The following is a 19,608-nucleotide window of genomic DNA, read 5'->3' as shown; positions in this document are numbered from 1 at the left end:
GCAAGATACACAATGGCAAATAAGTGTACGAAAAGATGCATAGCACTGTTAGTCATTAGGGAAATGTAAATCAAAACCGCAATGAGAGATGGCTTCATTCCTACTAGGATGGCTGCAATCAAAAAGTAAAAATGAATAAAAAATAACGGGTGTGGGCAAGGATGTGGAGAAACTGGAACCCTCAGCCATTGCGGGTGGGGGTGTAAGCTCACCCAGGACCACCAGGTGACCCAAAGGGTTCGCTCCTGGGTGTAAACCCAGGAGAATGGGAAGCCTGCTTCCCTAATCAAGGGGCTCAGACACGCAGCACCCGTACATCACAGCATCCGTCGCAGCAGCCAAACGGCGGACATAACCCAACTGTTCACGAACAGGTGAGTGGATGAACAAAACGTCATAGAGACATGCAACGGATATTGTTCCGAGACGTGCTGCCGTCTGGATGAACCTCAGAAACATTGTGCACAGTGAAATAAGCCAGACCCCAAAGGGACAAGTTGTTTGATTCCGCTGACATAGGCCATCCAGAATCAGAAAGTTCATGGAGACCCGTGGGAGATTAGAGGCTTCTCGGTGCTGAGGAGGGGGAAGGGAATTGTGGCTCAGTGGGGGCGGGGTTTCTGTTCAAGGCGATGGAACACGGTTAGAAGTGGACAGTGGGGATGCTTCCACCGCATCATGAATACAGTCCATTCATGAGGCTTGTGTGCCTCAAAGCAGTTAAAATGGCAGATTTATGTTATTTTTTAACACAATAAAAAGTTAATGGAACCAAACATAGAATTTGAGCATATCACCTGAAGTTACAAAGGCATCCAAAAAGGAACTAGAAACACAGAAGAGACTATTTCACTTACCCATTGCTACCCCACAAACCACGCAAAGCTCGGTGCCTTAGACAATCACAGCGTTCATTCCGCACGATGGACTGCGGCCTTCTGTGGGGTGGCTGGCGCTCAGCTGGGTAGCTGGTCCTTCTCCCAGCCTCACTGGGGGCCTTGCTCGTGACTAGAGTCAGGTGACAGCCAGGCCTGTCCCTCTTCGAGTGGCCTTTCCATGTGGTCTCTCCAGGTAGCCAGGCATCAAACATTGAGGCTTGGGACTCCTGGGAGCACAGAAAGGGAAGCTGCCATGAATTGGTGTCCCCTCTGCTGTAGTCTGTCATTGAAAGCAAGTGACAGGGAGGGCCAGCCAAGACTCCATGCAGGAATGAGCACTGGAGGTTTGGCGCCGGGGCAGACGCAAATACCATGCACGTGCGTGGGGTGAGGGCAAGCTGGGTTCTCCCGTAACGTTGCAGGGAGCCAACAGGTAGTGTCAGAGCTGATGAATCAAGTCATGGCAGTGGGTGCACATCAGTTAGAGACAGAGGGAGCCACCATTAGACACAAATCCGGGGTGGGTGGGACCGCAGGGGCAGACCCTGGCTTTATAAACCCTCCTGTACCATTAGATTTGAGACTGAGAATGTGCATTGTTCCAGGGACATTATATCCACATTATAAAGTGGTGGTTCAGAGCCTCACCCTGGGGCCAGGCTGCCCGGGTTTGCAGCCACAGCACTCACGACCTCTGTGACCTTGGGCACATCACATAACCACTCGGTGCCTCAGTGTCTCCACCTTCAAGATGGGGCCGATAACCCTGTCGACTCACAGGGCCGTCAGCATCCCGTGAGTTACGTGCTTCACCAAAACACCATCTGGCACAAAGCGTGCCCTCAACATTCACAATTAGAACATTCAGCAAGGAAAAAAACAAGCAACAGTGAATTAGGGACCCGGGGGCCTGCATTCCTGTCTCCTTACCTGCCGTGACTGTGCTGAGCAAATCCGAAAACCTCACCTGGAGACAGAGAGGGGGACACGAGGTAAGACCAGCTCCTGAGAAGAGAGGTTCTGTCACATTTGAAGTTGAGAAAGATCTAGCCATGGGTGTCAAAAGATGACTTGGCTGAAAAATGGGAATTGCTCGCTTTTAGGAGAGCGCTTCAGATTCTTTGCCCTTAGACCTGTTCCTTCATCCTCATACTATTCCCTCTACAGAGAATAATTCACAGACTCACTCGCTGCCTGTCCAAAGACCTTTCTCCTGGGAAAGAACTTCATAAATCATTTTAAGTTAGTGGCCGTGAGTCCCAGGTGCTTCCATGAGACCAAGCGGCAAAGGACATTAACTTGGAACCTATTAAATTGCTTCTAGTCTGTAGTTTCCAGCCTCCTGAACGAATCGCTCCCTGGAGGCTGTTCACGTGGTCGACCCCAGGTAAAGCTGGGAAAAAGGTAAAATTGAGACCCTTGCTTCTTCCTCCATCCCCAGGGTGGGCCCAGCCCACGGTGCATCTCTGCCTCACCGGGAAGCAACGGCATCTCTCCGAGAGGTGACTTCGAATGTTGTCCTCCTTAAAGTAGTTGCATTTTTAAGTATCTTTAGCTCTCCCCTCCCCCACCATGGATTTTTGGGGTGGGGATGAATGGGACACTTGGTGGCATTGGTTGGAGGCCAGAGCAAGAGCTGTTCTCTGAGGGAGCGCCGAAGTGGTACCTCTCCGTTCACACCACGTGGACCGGCCACTCGCTGACGGCACTTAGGTGACCCTGGCTTTGCAACTCTCTGGGGGGCGCCTTGGGGCCAAGGACCCTTGCAAGCCGGTCTCCAGCTGGAAAGAGCAAGTTGCATTAGGGGCAGCGGCTCGTTTCCCAGGTCTGGCCTCCCCGCTAAGCACTGCAGAGAGAGTGTGACGTGTTCTGTGCCAGGTCCCGGGTGGTGTTGACTGCTGACGGGTTTGTTCAGAACGTGTAAGTTCCAACTTTCCAGTCTGCTTGGAAGCCCGGCTCCTGGCAGGCCAGGCACAGGGACAACACGTCCCAGCAGCCAGTCAAGTCCTGGCTGCGCTGGCCTGACCCACCCTCCGAGGACCCCACTCCTGTGCTGCTTGCTCAGTGAGGAGCTGACTCCTTCATTCACTGGCCTGGTCTCAGGAGCCGGAGAGGTGGTTTGTCACAGACCTCTTGCTCCCAGCCTCCTCTAGCGTGACATTCTGCCAACAAGGTGCATATTTTGATCCTTCCAATAGGCGTGTCCAACCCGAGGCCTCATGCAGCCAGACGGCCGTGAATGGGGCCCCACACCAAATCGTAAATTTTCTTAAAACACGATGAGATTTTCTGTGATTACGTGTCACAATATATTTAATGTGTGGCCCAAGACAACTCTTCTTCAGTGTGGCCCAGTGACACCGAAAGGTTGGACACCCCTGCCTTAGGACCTCCTGCGTTTGGGGGCAAAGGAGAAGGTGCCTGAGACCCGCAGAGGCTGAAGGGTGCCTTCCCTGCTCAGAGACACTCCTGTCGGCCACCTCGCCCCCACCCCTAACCGGCATGTGGTGAAAAGGTGACCTCACTCATTGACCTCGACGGAAGAGGCCCTCTTCCTGGGCCTGGGGACTCTGGCATTAGGGGGCCAGGGCCAGTGTCTGTACTGGAAGGAACCCCAGGGCTCTGCGGCTGCCTCAGCTTCACAGAGGAGAAAATGTTCCTTATGGGCCCTTTCCAAGGTCACCCCGTAAGCGTGAGACTTCGCACTGGCCCACTGAGGAATGGGGGGAGAAGGACTGTGCATAATAAATGGATAATGGCTTGTCTCTGGGCTGGCCGGCGTTGTCCTCAGAGATGCCCCGGTGGGAAAGCTGTCCTTGGGATGATGAATAAACAGACCCTCCCAGGTAACCCGCAGTTCGGAGGCCGCCCGGCAACGCATCCCGCCTGTCCCAGGCGCTGATGGGCTTTGTCCACCGGTGGCGTCGTGGGCAGCCCAGCGCAGATGTCCATGGGAGGGTTCCGAATGCAGTCTGTGTTCTATGGAAGTGCGGTTTTTAAACACTCCTTTCAAACCGAGTCATGTTAGAAGTACAGCCGGTGAGGATGCAGGCTCCCGCTCAGCCTTCCGTGGCCCTCAGCAGATAGGGTTACCCGCCCTCCCCAGCCGAACCCCCGGCTCTGGCCAGAATAAGGACGGCGTGAGTTGGATGTGAGCTGAGTTCGGCAGGTACACACCAGGTGAACTTAGCAGCTCGGGGAGGCCCTGGCATTGCTCCTTCAGAGCCTGCCCCCGTCTCGGCCCTGTGTGGGGAGTGGCCGTTGGGCCAGGGAAGGGTCTTAAGGAGGATATTTTTGCTTTATCGGTTGAAAACTGTGTATGGGTTGAGCTTAGAAGTTCACTCCTCTCAAAGGACCCGACTCCTGGAGAAATGAGAAGCTTTCTGCCGAGGACTGGGACGGAGGCCCGGCTGAAACCCTTCCGTCGCTTCCCATTTTAGAATGAAGCTGTGTAGTGGCCCCCAAGACCCTCTCTGACCCTGTCTCCTCCCTCCCGGGTCATCCTCCTCAGCCTTATCACCCACAGTGGCCTCCTTGCTGTCCCTTGAGGAACGGGTGACTCCGGCGATTCACTCTTGACTACAACCCCCTCCCCCAGGTGGCTGCCAAGCACAGCCACTCTCACCGGGACCGTCGTCCCCAGGCCACCGCCTTCTTTCCCTCGGTCAGTTCCCCATTGGATGTGCTCCAGACACTTCGCTGTGGCGGAAACTGTCCCCACATCTATTTGCTTACATTGTGCGGCAGAGGTTACTGGTTTCTCGTCCTGTCCAGGTTCTTCCCTTCTCCCTTGGTATGGAACCTCAGTTTTGGTGGAGACTCGCTAGAGCCTAGTACCTAGGAAGTACTTGTAGAATGAATGAGTGAATGTGTGAGTGAACGGATGAATGAGTGGATAAACACACATACACACAGAGCACTAACAAAGCTCCTTCTGCCTAAATCCTGGCTCTGTGATGAGAAAGGTACTTCAAATGCTACACTGAGTTGTCACCATTCTTGGCCACCGACCCAGTGGCATAGATGTTTACGTGGGCCAGAGCAATCTGATTTCTCAACATTGGCGGCAGAAACAGTGCCCTCCAGTCCCCAGGGGGACACATGACAACTGGCGGTGGGTTTTACACTCTAGGACGTGCTGCCACGGCTGCTTGGGTGTCTTGTCCTTCCACGGACGAGCTGAACCGAAGTGTGATCCTGTTTCTATCCCAGAACTTGCGTAGGCAGATGGCGCGGTTCATTACCGCTGGCCTTGAAATGAAGAGGCAGCTTAGAGAACCTACGGAGACTTTGGCTGGAGGAGGAGAGCGCCTGGTGGGATCTGTGACCTGTATGTCTCGTCTCCGAGGGGGTTAGAGTTTGCCCGAAGAAACGGTTTTTGAAGCAGAGACACAGGGGACTGGTACCGCTTCTGATTCCATCAGCAGAGCAAGTGCAGCTCAGCGGGAAAATGCTGGACTGTGAACGACCCATGTTCTGGTCCCAGGGGTGTGGCTTACTAACCATGTGACCCAGAGCAAAGCTTCCACTTCCCTAGGTCCTGAAATGAGGTAGCTCTTCTCTGCCCTGCCCTAGTAGTGAAGGTCACCTGAGACGAGGTATGTGGAGGTAAACTGTGATGTTTATATATGAAACCCCACTTTTTTAGAGATGGGAAGAACCTTAGGGATTGTTCAACCTAATGCTCCATTTTACAGATCTGAATACTGGGAGCCAGAAAGTCAAGGTTCTGCCCAAGGTCACAGGGTGAGGTCCTGGCAGAGCTGGGTCTTGAATTCCCAGACCAGTGTTCCTGGTACCACAACCTCCTCCATGCCAGTGGGTAGTAAAAGCGCTCATATTATTCCTCCTTTGGTCGTACCTGGTGTGCTCACTGTCGTGGTTATAAAATTGGTTCCGTTTGGAGGAGGTGCAGTCCATGTGCACGTTGCTTTCAGTCATTTGTGCATTCCACTGTTTGTGGTGGCCGCAGTGGGCCCGACTCTGCTCCAGGATTGGAGGACGTACACAGAAATCCCTGCCTTCAGGGAGCTCATGAACACACGCGTGCACACCACACCCCCCAAATGGCATCGAGTGTGGAGGAAAATGTGGCAGGGCAAAGGAAAGGGGCAAGTGGCGGGTGGGAGGAGAAGGGAGGGGTGATGTTGGGGTGTTCAGTCGAGGAAGGGCTCATGGATTGGATTATGTGTAAGCGCGACCCCAAGGGTGGGAGAGCAAGCCACAGGGATACATCAGGGGAAGGGCTTTCAAGGTCAAAGAGACAGCCGATGCCCATCCCCTGAGAGTGCCCTTGGCCTGTTCAAGGAAGAGCAGATGAGCAAAGTGAGCAGTGGGACACACGCAAGGAGAGAAGGTCCAAGAGTCGGGTGGGGACAGCGGCGTGGGTCCTGGGGACGTGTGACCAATGTTGACTTCTACTGAGCTTTTAAATCAGAGCCCAGCATAAATTCATCGGGAGACCAGAATGTCTTTGCTAAATCGGCGTTTGATTTCGGCCCACCACGTCCCCCTTAATTCTCAGTGTGGAACGCCCCGCTGTTGGCACTGGGCTGCCCTGAGTTTCCCACTGCAAGGTGCTCGTGACCTGTCCGTGAACGTGCCTGAAGAAGAGAAGGGGAACAAAGGCCCAGTGGCCGCCCGTTCTGAATAAGGTGAAAATAAGCTTGGGAGATGTTTCTCGGCATCCACAAACCAATTAAGCAGGGTCCACGGAAGTATTTCTAGAACCAGCGGCGCAGTGGAAAGAGACTGACAGGTGAGCAGATGGGGGAACCATCAGCTCAAATTTATTTCGCAGCTTCCAACTCAGATGAGCGTTCCAGAGTCAGAACAGCTGGCCCTTTGTCCTGTGAGCCATTGTCCTTCCCTGGGCCCGTCTCTCAGGAGTGTGCGTGTGGATTGTGCTCCGATGGCCGTCTGTCTGTCAGCCTTTGCCTGCAGGGGAAAATCTTTTGGAGAAAAGAGGCTCTTGGTGTTCGCCAGATTTCTCTGTGGTATCTGCTGCTTCCGTGGGTTATGGAGTTTCTGGAAACTGGAAATCAGTGACGCTCGCCTTGTAGCTTTCATTTCCGTTAACCGTTCCCAACCCACGTGACTGTCGTGATCTGATTCTGGAGCGAGTGGACTTGAACCAAAGAGCCAAAAATTAAAATCTGCAGATTTCTCAAAGAGAAACTCTTCAGAAAAAAAAAAAAAAACATTGCAGTGCATCTGACAGTCACAGCTGCCTTGAATTTCTGATCACTAAGTTATTCTGGAATCTGTCTGAAGTTTGAGTGTCTCGTGCAGACCGGACTTCAGTTTCACCCAACAGGGAAGTGGCGAAATTTGGAAAGGGTTGTCTTTTGTCAATCATGGCCCTTTGCGGGACACTGTGCTGACAGAGAACAGCAGAGAGGCCGCATTCTGTGGCTGAAAGGAGGGCTTGCTGTTACCCGGTGGGGATTTTGTTCCAGTAATTGCATCAAATTGGACCGTCTGCCTCACTGCAGGTATAGCATTCGCATCACTCATTAAGTCATACGCCCGTATGCCTTCCCTCCCAACGGCAGAATCACTGGCGGAATATATTTTCTTCCAAAGTGTTTGTTTTCATTGTTGCCCTTTAAAAATAATGAGTTCATTCTATTCCCTTGCAAGGAGAGTTACTCTAGACCGCTTTGAAAGCGTATATCTTTTGTTGAACGCCGTTCTGCGGTGGTTACATATCTTTGTGCGCTGGGGAACCCAACCCGGCCTCCGCCAAAGCTCCTCGGCGAGCCTCCTCGGACTCGATCCGTATAATTGTCCAGCCTACTTGACCTTTATATTGTTACCCTTGGCCAGGTAGAAGTCACGCAAGTTTCAGGTGACCCTATCATGTGACCAGAGATCAGAGGTCAGCGGCTCCTAAACGGTCAGCTGTCAAGGTAGCCCATTCATCGAGGCCATTATGTAACTGACAAGCCGACAAATGAACCTGGGCATAAAATTGTCCTCCGCCGGCCACCGCCTGGGTTTACTCCCCGCGGCGGCCGAGCAGTCCCACATGTTAAGTGGCTCCACGAGCCTGTCGGAGTCCCTGGCGTGGGAGGGGGGGCTGCATGGGGCCTGCTCCAAGTGCCGGGCCCTTCGAAGTAACAGTTGCAGGTCTACAAGAGCCGCCCCGGTGAACGTCGTGAGAGTTTTTTACGGACCCAAAGACCCCCACGTGTCCCCCCCCCCCCCCCCGCTGCTTCCCATCTGCAGCATCTTTAAGGCCCTTTGCGGAAGTATGTCCAAGAACTGACCTGATCCAAAGAGCAGCTTGTCACCCTTCGGACTGATGGGACGCCCCTCGGGAGAGGCTGGCTCGGAGCTAGGCGCCTTCTCAAAACTGTCCCTTTTTAAACAGGGACCCAACCTGATTCTTTCGAGGTCTGTAGTTTGGAAAAGTACAAAGAACTTGAGATTTGGAGTCTGAGAATGTTGCCAGATCCTGACCACCCCCTGGGTAGCTGTGAGCTCTCAGACAAGTTAGTTCCTCTTCTGGGCCTCCGTATGCGTCCCGAGGACACACATTTAAATAGGAGCTGTACACTGTGCCTGGTGCTTTGTAGTTAACTCCTGGCTATTTCAAATGTGTTTATTAGCGCTATTCCTAGTCCTTCGGTCTGAGAGGAGACGTCATTGCATGAAATAGAACATCTCTAGAGTATGTCCTGTATCCATAGAAACATGAAAAGTTCACAAGGGCAGCTTCCGGGGCGAGGGAAAGGCGGGACAGAGATGGCAGGTTACACGGTGCAGTCACGCCGGCTGAGGGTGATGGCCCTGTAGGAGGCAGCAGGCATCTGCAGTAGAAGGGAAGTTAGCCGGCACTCCCTTGGGCCCTGGGAAGAAAGAGCAGCTATGCCTTTGAGGAATTTCAAGACCAAAAAGTGTCCCCAACTTTTCTATCAGCAAGGGGCTCTTGTGACCCCTGTGTCTTCATCTCCTGACGACCTGGAGGTCCTGTGCAGGCACCTTTACCCCTCACCCCAGGGTCTTCTCTGCTTTGGCAGAGACCAGAGGAGCTCTCTGTGTGACCAGCAGGGCCGGAAAGCCTCGCCAGAGAAGATGTCTTCTTGGAATCCCAACTTGGAACTCTGACCGTTCTTCCTCATTGAACAACACAGAACAAAACCTCTGCTATTCGTGGTTATTGGTGGTATGGTACATTAGTGTTACCTTTCAGAGACACTGTAGGTAGCATCGCTGTTAAGGAACAGAATTGGGAATGGCGAAAGCCATCGTTTACATAGAAAATGCCTTTCCAGTTCCAAAGACACGTGTTGGACACAGCCCTTGGCAGGAGTGGGGCTTTGTTCTGTTCCCTTTCTCCTCCCCATGAGGAGAGCAGGGCAGACCCCAGTGGGTGCCCCGTAAATAGGCTGATTGCTCAGCTAAGACCCAGACAAGCAGGGTTATTGGGCGGGATGGCACAATGACTTTTGGAAAAATGGCCGATGGCCCACATTGGCGCAATCACATTATCTTGGTGTCCCAAAGCATTCCGGGGACACTTGGCTTTTAAAGCCCCTGAGAAGGCCCTTTTACTTCCTCCCTGAAGTGGGAGGCCCAGAAGCAGATTCTTACACACCTTGATGCTAAGTCAAGTCCAGCTTTTCGAGTGGTCATGGTCATGGTCATGGTCATGGTCATTGAAATATACCAACTGCTACAAAGCTATATTGGCCCAAGACATTAAAAAAAAAGAAGCAGCAGCAGCTGACCCACGGGCCAGAGTTTGGCTTTTCCTCCCTCCGCTGTGTGTTGACTTAGCTGATCTAGAAACATTAACATGTTTCTGCTGCGGAGGCAAGAGGCTAACCGCCTTTCAAAGAGAAGGCGCGCGTGCCCCTTGCTGAAACTCATCCAGGCACTGGTTTTGCGTAGCGGGGCCGCAGCGGGCACACCGCGTTGTGCAGATTCAACAAGCTGGCTGCATAAAACCAGCTTTGTCAGAGAAGACCCTTGTGATAGATACGACAAGGAGCTATTTATTTGCCATGGTGTCCACAGTAAGTAAAAGTCCCAGAAGACAGATTATGGAGTCATTAACTCACGCTCCTCTTTTCAGAGGATTTAGAGTGTCCGGGGTGAGATTATTAGAAGCCAGACTCTCTACTCTCCTCACCGCAGACGCAGACCATTTGGCGCAGAGCATAGAGAAACTATAAAAAACAGCGCAGTGGGATGGCCTCTTTGGGGATGGGTGAGATTGCAATGTGGTGTTTAAGGTAGAGGCCATGGAGAGTCAGAATTGCGCACAGAAATTCCCCAAAATTGTCCCCAAAGTACTGTCAAGGGTTTTAGATTCCGTGTTATGTGAAAAATACCCATCTTTTTTTTTTATCCTCACCCGAGGACATGCTTATTGATTTGAGAGAGGGGAGGGGGGAGAGGGAGAGACATAGATGTGAGAGAGAAACATCGATCGGTTGCCCGTCATACACGCCCCAACCAGGGAACAAACCCACCACCCAGGCCTGCGCCCCGATCAGGGATCGAACTCGAAACCTTTCAGTGTGGGGACGACCAATGGAGCCACACCAGTCAGGGCGGAAAATGCCTGTCCGTGAACACCGGCATCACAGTGCAGGACAAGCTGCTGCGACTCCTGCGGGCCCAGCGAGACTGAGAAGAACAGAGAACATTCCGTCCCGTGTGGGTCTCACGCTCCCTCCAAACACAAGGCCACTGGGGACATTGTCCTCCCTTTGCCCGTCATCCCCCGCTGCTTCCGTGCTGACGGAAGCAGGAAGGGTCTGCGGTTGAATGTGGATGCCATCTGACGAGATGCCAGCGTTTTCTGTGCGCAGGGAGCCTCCAAGCCCTAGTGCGGGCATGGGCTGTTTGAGGGGATGCGCTCCCCTGCGGCAGACACCCTGAGGACTCCTGGGCAACCTGAGACAGAGTGACGGCCACCTCCTCAAGGTCAACGACAGTTCCAGGGAAAACCCCAACTGGAAGAAGAGTCCTGCTTTTCTGTCTCTGGGTGTTTTCCAATGGCGTCAGTTTGCACGGCTCTCATCTTTAAATGGGCGGCCACTTTCATTTTCTGCGTGGACGTTACAAGCCCCTCTGGCTGACATCGTGTGATCAGTGCGCTTTAAAAGCAAGATCTGCGTCACCCAGGAAAGTGAATGGCGAGGCCTGATTGCGCGTCAGGGCGGTGCTCACCACGTGTCAATGGGCTTTTATGTACATCATTTGAGTTTTAGTTTCACATAAGCCACGAAGCAGAGTGTATTAACTTCATAGAACAGTTAAGTAAACCGAAGGGGTGAAGAAGGCTTTCTCAACATCCCCCCAGAATTTAATTGGAAGTGGTATAGTTTGCGGTCTTCAAAGAGGAGCGTGTATCTTTGATTTCTATAGACACCTTATAGAAGATTACATAAGAAAACGTCTTGTCCGTCATTTGCTGTAATAATCACCTTTCTAGAAATGTGAACCAAACACAACACGTGTTTTGCTTCTTTCTCTCCTCAGACACGGTTTGGAGCCTCCTGAGTCTGTAAATCTGGCACAAAGAGCCAGCTAGTGGGGGACAGGGTCCACTTTAGTCCAAATGGAAGTGCCTGGAAAAAGCAGAGCCCCGTGGGAAGGGCAGCCCAGTGGAAGTCCAGGGTCCAGCCCAGCCCCCTCCCTCCCACTGCCAAGGACTGACCTTGGGTGAGACAGTCTTCACTCCACGTAGGGATCAGGTAGCCCCCTCCCGTCTCTCTGGGGTCATTGTGAAAACTGAACCGAGTAAGACAGTGCCATGTATTGAGTCTTTGAGGTGTTTAAACAGCGAACAACGCATAATTGTTATTTTAATCAAGAGTTGCTCGCTTCTTTCCCATTAAAGAATTCTCTCTCAGGGGTTCCTTTTTCTTGTCTCCTCAATGGCCTGTGCTTGGTAACATTTCTCCACCAAGCTCTAGTTTCTTGGGCGTTTTTAAAGCTCGCTCACCGCACCGAATCTATAGCAGGAGTCATTTCTCCTGAAATCTTTCTTTCCTGCTCCATCAAGAGTGATGGAAACAGTACCTGTCCTTCCTTATTTGTGGCGAAATTTAGCGACAAGGAGGAAGACTGTGTGTGTTTTCTTAAAATCGATGGCCAGCACATTACTGTAAAACCTATTGATTAAAAACACAGAGACTGGTGTTAGTCATTTAGTCGGTGAAATGATGCAATGAGAAGAGAAATTCCTCCTCTGACTCTTGCATTAACCTTTTATTGACTGCTTGCGTACCCATAATTAACACACACTTTAGCTAAAGTGGTTAATTTTAGCACGGCGACCGGCGTCCACTAATGTAGCCGTAATCCAGGACATCCGAATGTGAGTGTCACCTTGGGGGGAATCAGCGGGCGGTGGCCCCCCTGAGCTGCACCCGTGGGAGGAAGGCGGACCCTCTGGGCGGTTGTCTGCTCATGGGCCACCCATGGGACTCCTGTCGGTTGCTCCCCGCATGTCCCTAGATCATTCAGGGAGGCTCATTCCTAAGTCGCACGAGTCTGGGGGTGGCACACAGGGTCCTCTGGGTTGAAATAACGTGAGTTTGGGAGGGAGAGGGGTGACGTATGTAGTCTTTTCCTTTGTCCCCTTGGAAGCCTCCATGGAAGGAACAGGGTTTCCCCGAGTCGGTTCAAGTTCACTTGCTCACCCAAGGCTTTAAAAAGATTTTCTCTTCAGGATAGAAGGCGAGAGGACAAAGTGGAAAGGGAGAATGGCAGTGACCGTCACTTTCTTACTGGTTAGCTGGGTTCAGAGTGCTCTGCTGTCCTTGGGGACACTGGAGGGAGGAAATTGAACTTCCCTTAGAAAGGTCACGCAGCTCCGGTCATGAAAACTGGCTTGTTGTCATGCAAAGACCCCTGGGGACGACGCCCGCTCTCTGTTGTTTTCTGCATAGAAATCTGTCCCAAGTAGAAACGTGGTTTGAACCAAAAACGAAAGCCAAGGTTTCGTGCTTTTCTACCCCGATGAGCTCTGCACACGCTGCCCCCTGCCAGGTCCTCAGTTTGGCGGGAGGGCCGGCAGCAGCCACCTGGCAGGCAGGGCCCCGCCACTGTGGATGTGGTCGAAGGTTGCAGGCCACACCAGCATGTGACCCTGGAAAGGCCCAAGCCCCCCTCGTGGCTTGGTGCAGCTGCTCTGGCTCCCCAGGACCCAGGCCGGGGTCACAGGAGACCGAATGACATCGCAGCTCCGGATGGCACCTCCTCATCGTTCACAGACCGGGGGGCTAGAAAATCTTTTTCCTTGGCTCCACACCAGGCCTCCGGTTGTCAGTCTTCTCCCTTGCCCCCAGTTGGGTCCTGAGCCTTCCCCTGACCCACTCCCTGTGGCTGGGAGGAGGGTGTGTACTAATTAGGATTAACCAGTCACGGCCGTCCCCTGACTCTGGAGGCCTATCCCACTCAAACCACTAGGGTGGGGAAGTCTGGATTCAAGGGAGAATTTGAATTCTCTTTGTGGGAATGGTGGGAAGAGACAAAAGACAACAAATGTCCACCTCTCGGTTTTCTAAAACATTTTCTAAGAGGACGTGGGGCCCCTTTACTTTGCCAGGACCTGTTGAGTGTATGTGCTGAGAAACAACCCGGCCTTATTTTTTATCAGTACCACTCAGCCAATCCGACGACAGCACCTCGTGTTGATCCCAGGACTTAAGGAACAACTGCTAAGTTCTTCTGAATCTGAGCATCCTAGCCTGTCCCTGCAAAGTTGTGGTGGCTTGAACACGTAAGCCTCCTTGTCCCAGGGGGCCGCTTCGTGATGGGATTCGGCTGCACTGTAGTTGCTACGGGCTCAGTTCCACGCAAGCCAGAAAGCAGAGCCGCTTCTGTATCTCCACCGAGTCCCCGAAAATGAACCCGTCCAGAGGGAGGGGCTGGTCACAGGAGAAACAGGCAGCTGTCTCGTTGGCATGGCTCACTGTCACTGGTACTCGGTAGAAGTAATATTAGCAGTAATCATAGTTTGTAATCACTGAGCGCTTACTATGTGCCAGACAGTGTTCTCAGCACCTCCCACGTGTTACTGAATTAATTTGTTTAACCAGACAACAACTCCGTTAGCAAGGTCCTATCTTCATCATCCTCATCACCATCCCCACCGGCCAGACAGGAAATGGAGGCTCAGCCAGGGTCAGACCCTTGCCCAGGTGTCCCGTGTCCAGGTAGCAGCTCTTCAGGTGTCCAGAGAGCGTCCTCTTAACCACTCCCCTTCGATCTCCCGGCTTCCCCGCCTTAGGAAACGGGGACTGAAGCGAGGCAGGGTGGGTGATTTGGGCAAGGGAGGTTAGGGCAGGAATTCTCCATTCTTTTCAATCCCACAGTCTGGCAGGATGTCGAATCGGGCAATATATGATCATTGGAGTTGGGGTGACTGTCCTTGCTCGTAGATACGCACCTCACCTCAAACAACAGGCCCTCTACCGGACCCTGTATTTGGAAATTGGCCGGGAGCTCAGGGAGTTAAAGGAAGAGCTTTACAGATCTAAACGAAGATCCCCGAAGAAACCCAGTAAGGGGTTCTACCTCCAGCCCAGAGGGAGGCGCTCAATAGACTCAGCTCCCAGCCCCTCGGGGCTGCACAGACAGCTGGGAGTTCCCCCACCACCAGCTTTTCAATGAGAAGAACCATGGGCAGAAAATCGGGAGCACCTTCTTGGGAAAGAATAGCCACGGGGCTCGGGAAGCCCACCCACTGTGTGCATGCACAAACAAGCCTGGAAAACCAGTTGTAATAGTTTCAGCCCTTTCTCAGAGTGAGGGGGCAAAACCCACCTGACGGGTAAAAAGGCCTCTATGGATAAACCCTCTGATATTCCGATACCCTGGGTGGGTCAGCACTTATTACGACCCTTTCATCTGCCAGCCAGGGTAACTCTCGTGTGTGCAGACCACTGCTGCACCGCCAGACTGAGATGCCCAATTGGGAGTGACTTCCGCTGGCTCGCGCCAGTTGGGCATCACTCTCCGATTCCCAGGCAAGGGCGAAAGCACTGTTGAAAAAGCTTTGCAGAGTTTTTCGTAATTAGCCTCGTCTTCCCTTGAATATTAATTTGCCCATCCCTTTTGGGTGATTCCGAGGCTGTCTGCAGAGCCGAGCACCGGCACCCTCAGGCCCACGGGGGCAAGCCGCACCAGCTCCAGGACCCCTACTACTGACAAGGAGCCTGCAGAGTGCACCCTCTGTTCGCTGGCGCTGCGCGGGGCTTATCAGTGCAAACAGTTTAATATTTATGTTAAGAGGATTGTCAAAAGTAGCTTCTGTTGCTTTAATTCTTGTTTTAAATAAATAATGAGGACATTTAAACGCATTACTCTTCTTGGGGCCCGGAGGTCAGCTAATCTTATTATTTATGAAGTGATGCGCTGCATAACAGTACTTAGTGCGTGTTAACAGGCGCCATTATCAGGGCCTGATGCGGGGCGCTGAAGATATATTGGGATGTTCCGTGTAATGTACGGCGGATTGAGTGCCGGGGATGCCGGTGCGGCCATTAAGCACACGAGAAAATAGGTGTTAAGTTGAAGTATGCTTTCCTGGGGGGGGTCCCCTCACCATTAATAATTCCCCAGAGAAGAGGGTGTCTTTTAGTGAGGGGCCTGCTCTGCCGTCACGCTCAGAAGTAGGGCCAGGGCATTCCGCTCTTCCGTCTCTCCGTAGTGAGTCCCACCCAGCAGACAGACAGCCGTGGGCAGGACCTCTGCCGAGTGGATGGAGAGGTCAACGCAGAGAGATCGTGGGGCAGCGGCGGGGAAGAACCCCAGCGATTCTTCCAAATAGACTGCACACAGCCCCCCACTTAGGATGGTTTGACTTCTGATTTTTGTTTTTTGACTTTGCAGTGGTGCGGATGCAACAACCCGTCTGGAAAATCGGTGTGTGAGATATTCAGCACTTTATGATAAAATAGGCCTGGTGTTAGGTGATCGGCCCACCTGGAGGCAGACGTCAGTGATCTGAGCACATCCCAGGTGGGCCTGGCTGAGCGAGGATGCTCAGCAGGTTAGGTGGATTGAATGGATTTTCGCTGACAGTGTTTTTAACTTAGGTTGGGTTTCTCAGGACGGGAGTCCATTGTAGGCCCAGGAGCCTGTGTATTTCTTCTCAGTGCCCGCACTGGCCGCCGTGTACACTGATGTTTCTTCTTGGTTGCAATTTGCGTTTCCTTCTCTCTGCTCCTCAGTTCTCTCTCAGAGAAATGAAGCTGAAGCCAATTTTGAACACTCTGGTCTTGGTGCCCACCGAGGTGCCGGGAGGCTGCCCCAACCCTGTCCTACGAGGCTGTGCTGTAGTCGTAGATGATAATTAATTTCTCTACTATTGATGAATAATCCATTTAATAAAAAACCGTGATTTAAGTGTTTTCCTTAGGGAGTAACTCTTGCTAGCCTCTTAATTTAATTTTGTGGAAGTTTTCCCCACCTATTCATCAGCGGAAATGATTATTAACCTCTATTTGCATACATCCTTATAAATCGGCCTCTCCTTGGAGTGCCTTTTCCCTCCGAGCTCGGCAAGCTAGGGCGCTTGTAAATCTCTGGGATCTCCAAAGTCAATCCTGGCCTGTAATATTGTTTAATCTGTCCTCGGACGTTTTAATGCAGTAAATTTAATTTAATCTTTCCCGGTAATCTAGTAATACATTGAAATCCCACAAACATTTAAATCTGATAATGGCTTAATCACACACTTTAAATAACAGTTGAGATAATGAAAATAAAACTCGCCATTTTAAAGGCAGAGTAACTGAATTTCCCTGGCGGTTGGCTTTTCCGAAGCTGTTAGAGATACCGAAAAATGTGGGCATTGGGGAGGGGGAAAAAAGACTAAAGAAGCTCTAGGACCGTAAAAGAACAAATCTCGCTTATTATAAACACCTGCTTCCTGCCTCTCAAGGTCGCTCCTCCCCATGCCCCCCACCCCCACCCCCACCACCAACAAGGACTGTCCTTGGAGCCCTTGGCCGTGTGCCTCCAGCTGCCCGTGGGTTCCGGTCTTCTGGGAATCCCCCCCTCCCTCCACGGATGTAAGAATTGCCTGTTCTTACTTTTCCAGATGCCAGTCCCGCACGGCTCGGACCCTGCCCGCGGACCAGAGGCCCGAGTGCCGGCCGTACTGGGAGAAGGATGACCCCTCGATGCCCCTGCCGTTTGACCTCACGGACGTCGTCTCAGAGCTCAGAGGCCTGCTTCTGGGAGCGAAGCCCGAGAAGGAGCACAAGGCTTAGGTGGAGGACCAGAGAGACACTTCTGGCCCCTCTCCTCCATCGCCATCCTGGGCTTGGGCGAGGGGGAGGCCGCCTCCGGAGAGCAGAGCCTGGGCTGGGGGAGGCCACCTGTGAGTGTTATTCCGACAGTGTTTGAGAGTGGCACAGGGCTGTAATCTGATTCGGTGTCAAACACAGTTTGTTCTCCCATGTATTCCCCACTTGGAATCATTTTTATCGTGAGCCATTCCACTGCCAAGGCCAAGGTCCGGTGACAGGGGTGAACCCAGTCTGTGACAGCACCTGACCTACTTTCTCCCTCCTTAAGCCTTTACAGAGACTCAAAAGCAGATGACCCTGACGTCATCTGGGGGACACAGAACTCTGACACAGCCACCCCAGTTTCTCACCATGCCGCTTGGAGGTGATGCACCCCGTGCAGCAGCCACTGGCCACATGTGGCTTCTTACATTTAAGTTCAGCTTTAATGGTTATTAAAAATTCAGCTCCTTGCGGGCACTAGGTGCATTTCCGATGCCAGACGGCCCTGTGTGGCCCTTGCTCCCGTGCCGGACGGCACAGGTACAGAACAGCTCCATGGCCACGGGAAGTCCTCACGGGCGACACCCCACCACAAACTTCAGGGCAGGGCACTCTCTGCCCCAGCTCCCTGTGGCCCCTGTCCTCCCAGGCAAAGTAAATAAAAAAGACGAACGTCTCCTTGAAGAGTAGCCTCCTTCCCTTCTCCAAGAAAGACCTACACAGAAGCCCACGGTGGGCATTCCGTACTCTGCACACCTGAACGGGGGCGCGCAGAACGTCAAAATACCGCGGGCATCCCCCATTTAGGAAGGTGCCCCGATCTAATGAAAGAGACATGGCCGGCCCCATTGACACTGCTTTGTGGGTGCACTTGGCACCTCACTTTTTTCCTTCTAGTCCCCCGTTTGCATATAATGACAGGTGGGACTGAGGTCTGAAGAAACCTGGGCCCTGGCCAAAACCCCCCACTAGCTTTGTGACCTTTGGCATGGTACCGTGCCTCAGTTTCCTCATCTGTAGAATGGGGGCACTGGCTCCCAAGGTGAAGACTCAGTGAAATTGTCTAGCTGCAGACTTACGTGAACAACTTCTGACATGTAGTTAAATATCCAAGAAACATGCGAATGATTGTCGGGACGCTGGCCTGATGGAGACGGGTGCGCCCCTCCCTTCCCCAGTCCTTGCACTAGTTGGGTCTGGTGATGCCAGGACATGTCTCCTGCCCTCTGTGCCCCTAGAGACCGTGAGAACAGTGTGCCCCTCCCCCAGCCCATCGCGACCTTTCTCTCATAACCGTTTGCTCTAGTGGGAAGGTGAAGAGCATTTCCACCCATGGAGGAACGCTGAGGACCAAGCTCTCTCCTGTTGCCCTAATCTCGCTGGTTCAAGGCGTGCATTTGCTCACAGGGAGCTCACACCCCAGAAGGGTCCCCTCACCCAAAGGAGCCAGGCTTCTGCACTTGAGACTGGGTGTGTTCGCGAGCCCCCACGTCCTCACCAGAGGAGGAGGTAAAGCCTTGCCTCGCAGGGTCCGTAGGTTAAAAGGCATCACGTAGGTGAGGAGTGCCTGACACAGAGAAGTCACCGCCTGGGGGCCATCCAGCCTCCTGCTTTACTTAGCTCCCACTCTGTTTGCTCTTTGTTACATTTCGCAAGGGCCAATATGTGAAAAATTGGGAGATTTCATAGAAAATAAAAATGTGCACTGAATCTCTAGGGTTCAGGAGATCTGGCAGCTCACGGCATGGCAAACAGCTAGGTGTCTTCTCTCTCTTGGGTGGGGTGTGACTGCATCGTGGGTGGCTCCTGGGTGTCATCTATTGTAAACCTGGCCTGTCCCCGCTTCCTGTCAGCCCTCTCCACGCCTTGCTTGTGCCCTGTAGTAGAAATAAATGATGCTGTTTAGTGCTCACCCCAATATACGTGTGTGTGTTGCGCTGTCTTCGTGGGCTGCCCATACCAGTGTGTCTCGTACGTCCTAAGACAAGCATCAACAGCAAAAATAGTAGCGGATGAGAGAAGAGACCAAGAGAGGTTCTGCGGTTTTCTCCTTGCACACCAGTGGGGGGGCCTTCTTCCTTGGCCTGGGTGGGGCCCAAGTGGGGGTAGTTCCCAAGTTCCCAAAGTCCCCTGGGTGGGACCAGGGGATGGACAGCCAGTGTTGGAGAGCCCTCTACCTACAGTGAAGCCGAAAGGGAAGGTCACGTGTCCTCGGAAGAAAGGGTGGCTTTCAGTAAGCATGTGCTTGGCGTGTCTGAGGGTGGCGCATGCTCTCCTGAGAGATGTCCGGGACGTGGGAGGAGGAGAGGTGACCAAAAGGGGCTGCCAGGAGTCCCGGCAGTTGGCTCAGTGCCTGCGGAGCCAAGGACAGGCCCTTTCCCCCCCGGTGAGCTAGGGAAGGATGTTCCTGGGAGCGTGGGCACAGGGTGTGGCCTTGTCCCCGCCAGCCCCTGGTCCCTGCCTGC

The 19,608-nt window shown here is 52.8% G+C and overlaps 1 protein-coding gene across 1 annotated transcript in view; it reads left to right on the top strand.

Annotated features, from left to right (window-relative positions):
• The window catches only part of FTO (FTO alpha-ketoglutarate dependent dioxygenase), a 315,956-nt gene extending 296,895 nt beyond the window's left edge, over window positions 1–19,061 (top strand). The window contains exon 9 of the mRNA XM_037066304.1: window positions 16,951–19,061. Coding sequence (XP_036922199.1) covers window positions 16,951–17,122 — 172 coding nt within the window. The 3' untranslated portion in view covers window positions 17,123–19,061. The remainder of the gene's footprint in view (window positions 1–16,950) is intronic.
• Window positions 19,062–19,608: the final 547 nt, after the last annotated feature.

The sequence above is a fragment of the Sturnira hondurensis genome, unplaced genomic scaffold (genome assembly GCF_014824575.4).
Source record: "Sturnira hondurensis isolate 20B ecotype Veracruz unplaced genomic scaffold, ASM1482457v3 Scaffold0016617, whole genome shotgun sequence".
Lineage (NCBI taxonomy): Eukaryota > Metazoa > Chordata > Mammalia > Chiroptera > Phyllostomidae > Sturnira > Sturnira hondurensis.
The sequence above is the reverse complement of the archived record's forward strand: the minus strand, read 5'-3'. Positions and strand labels throughout refer to the sequence as shown.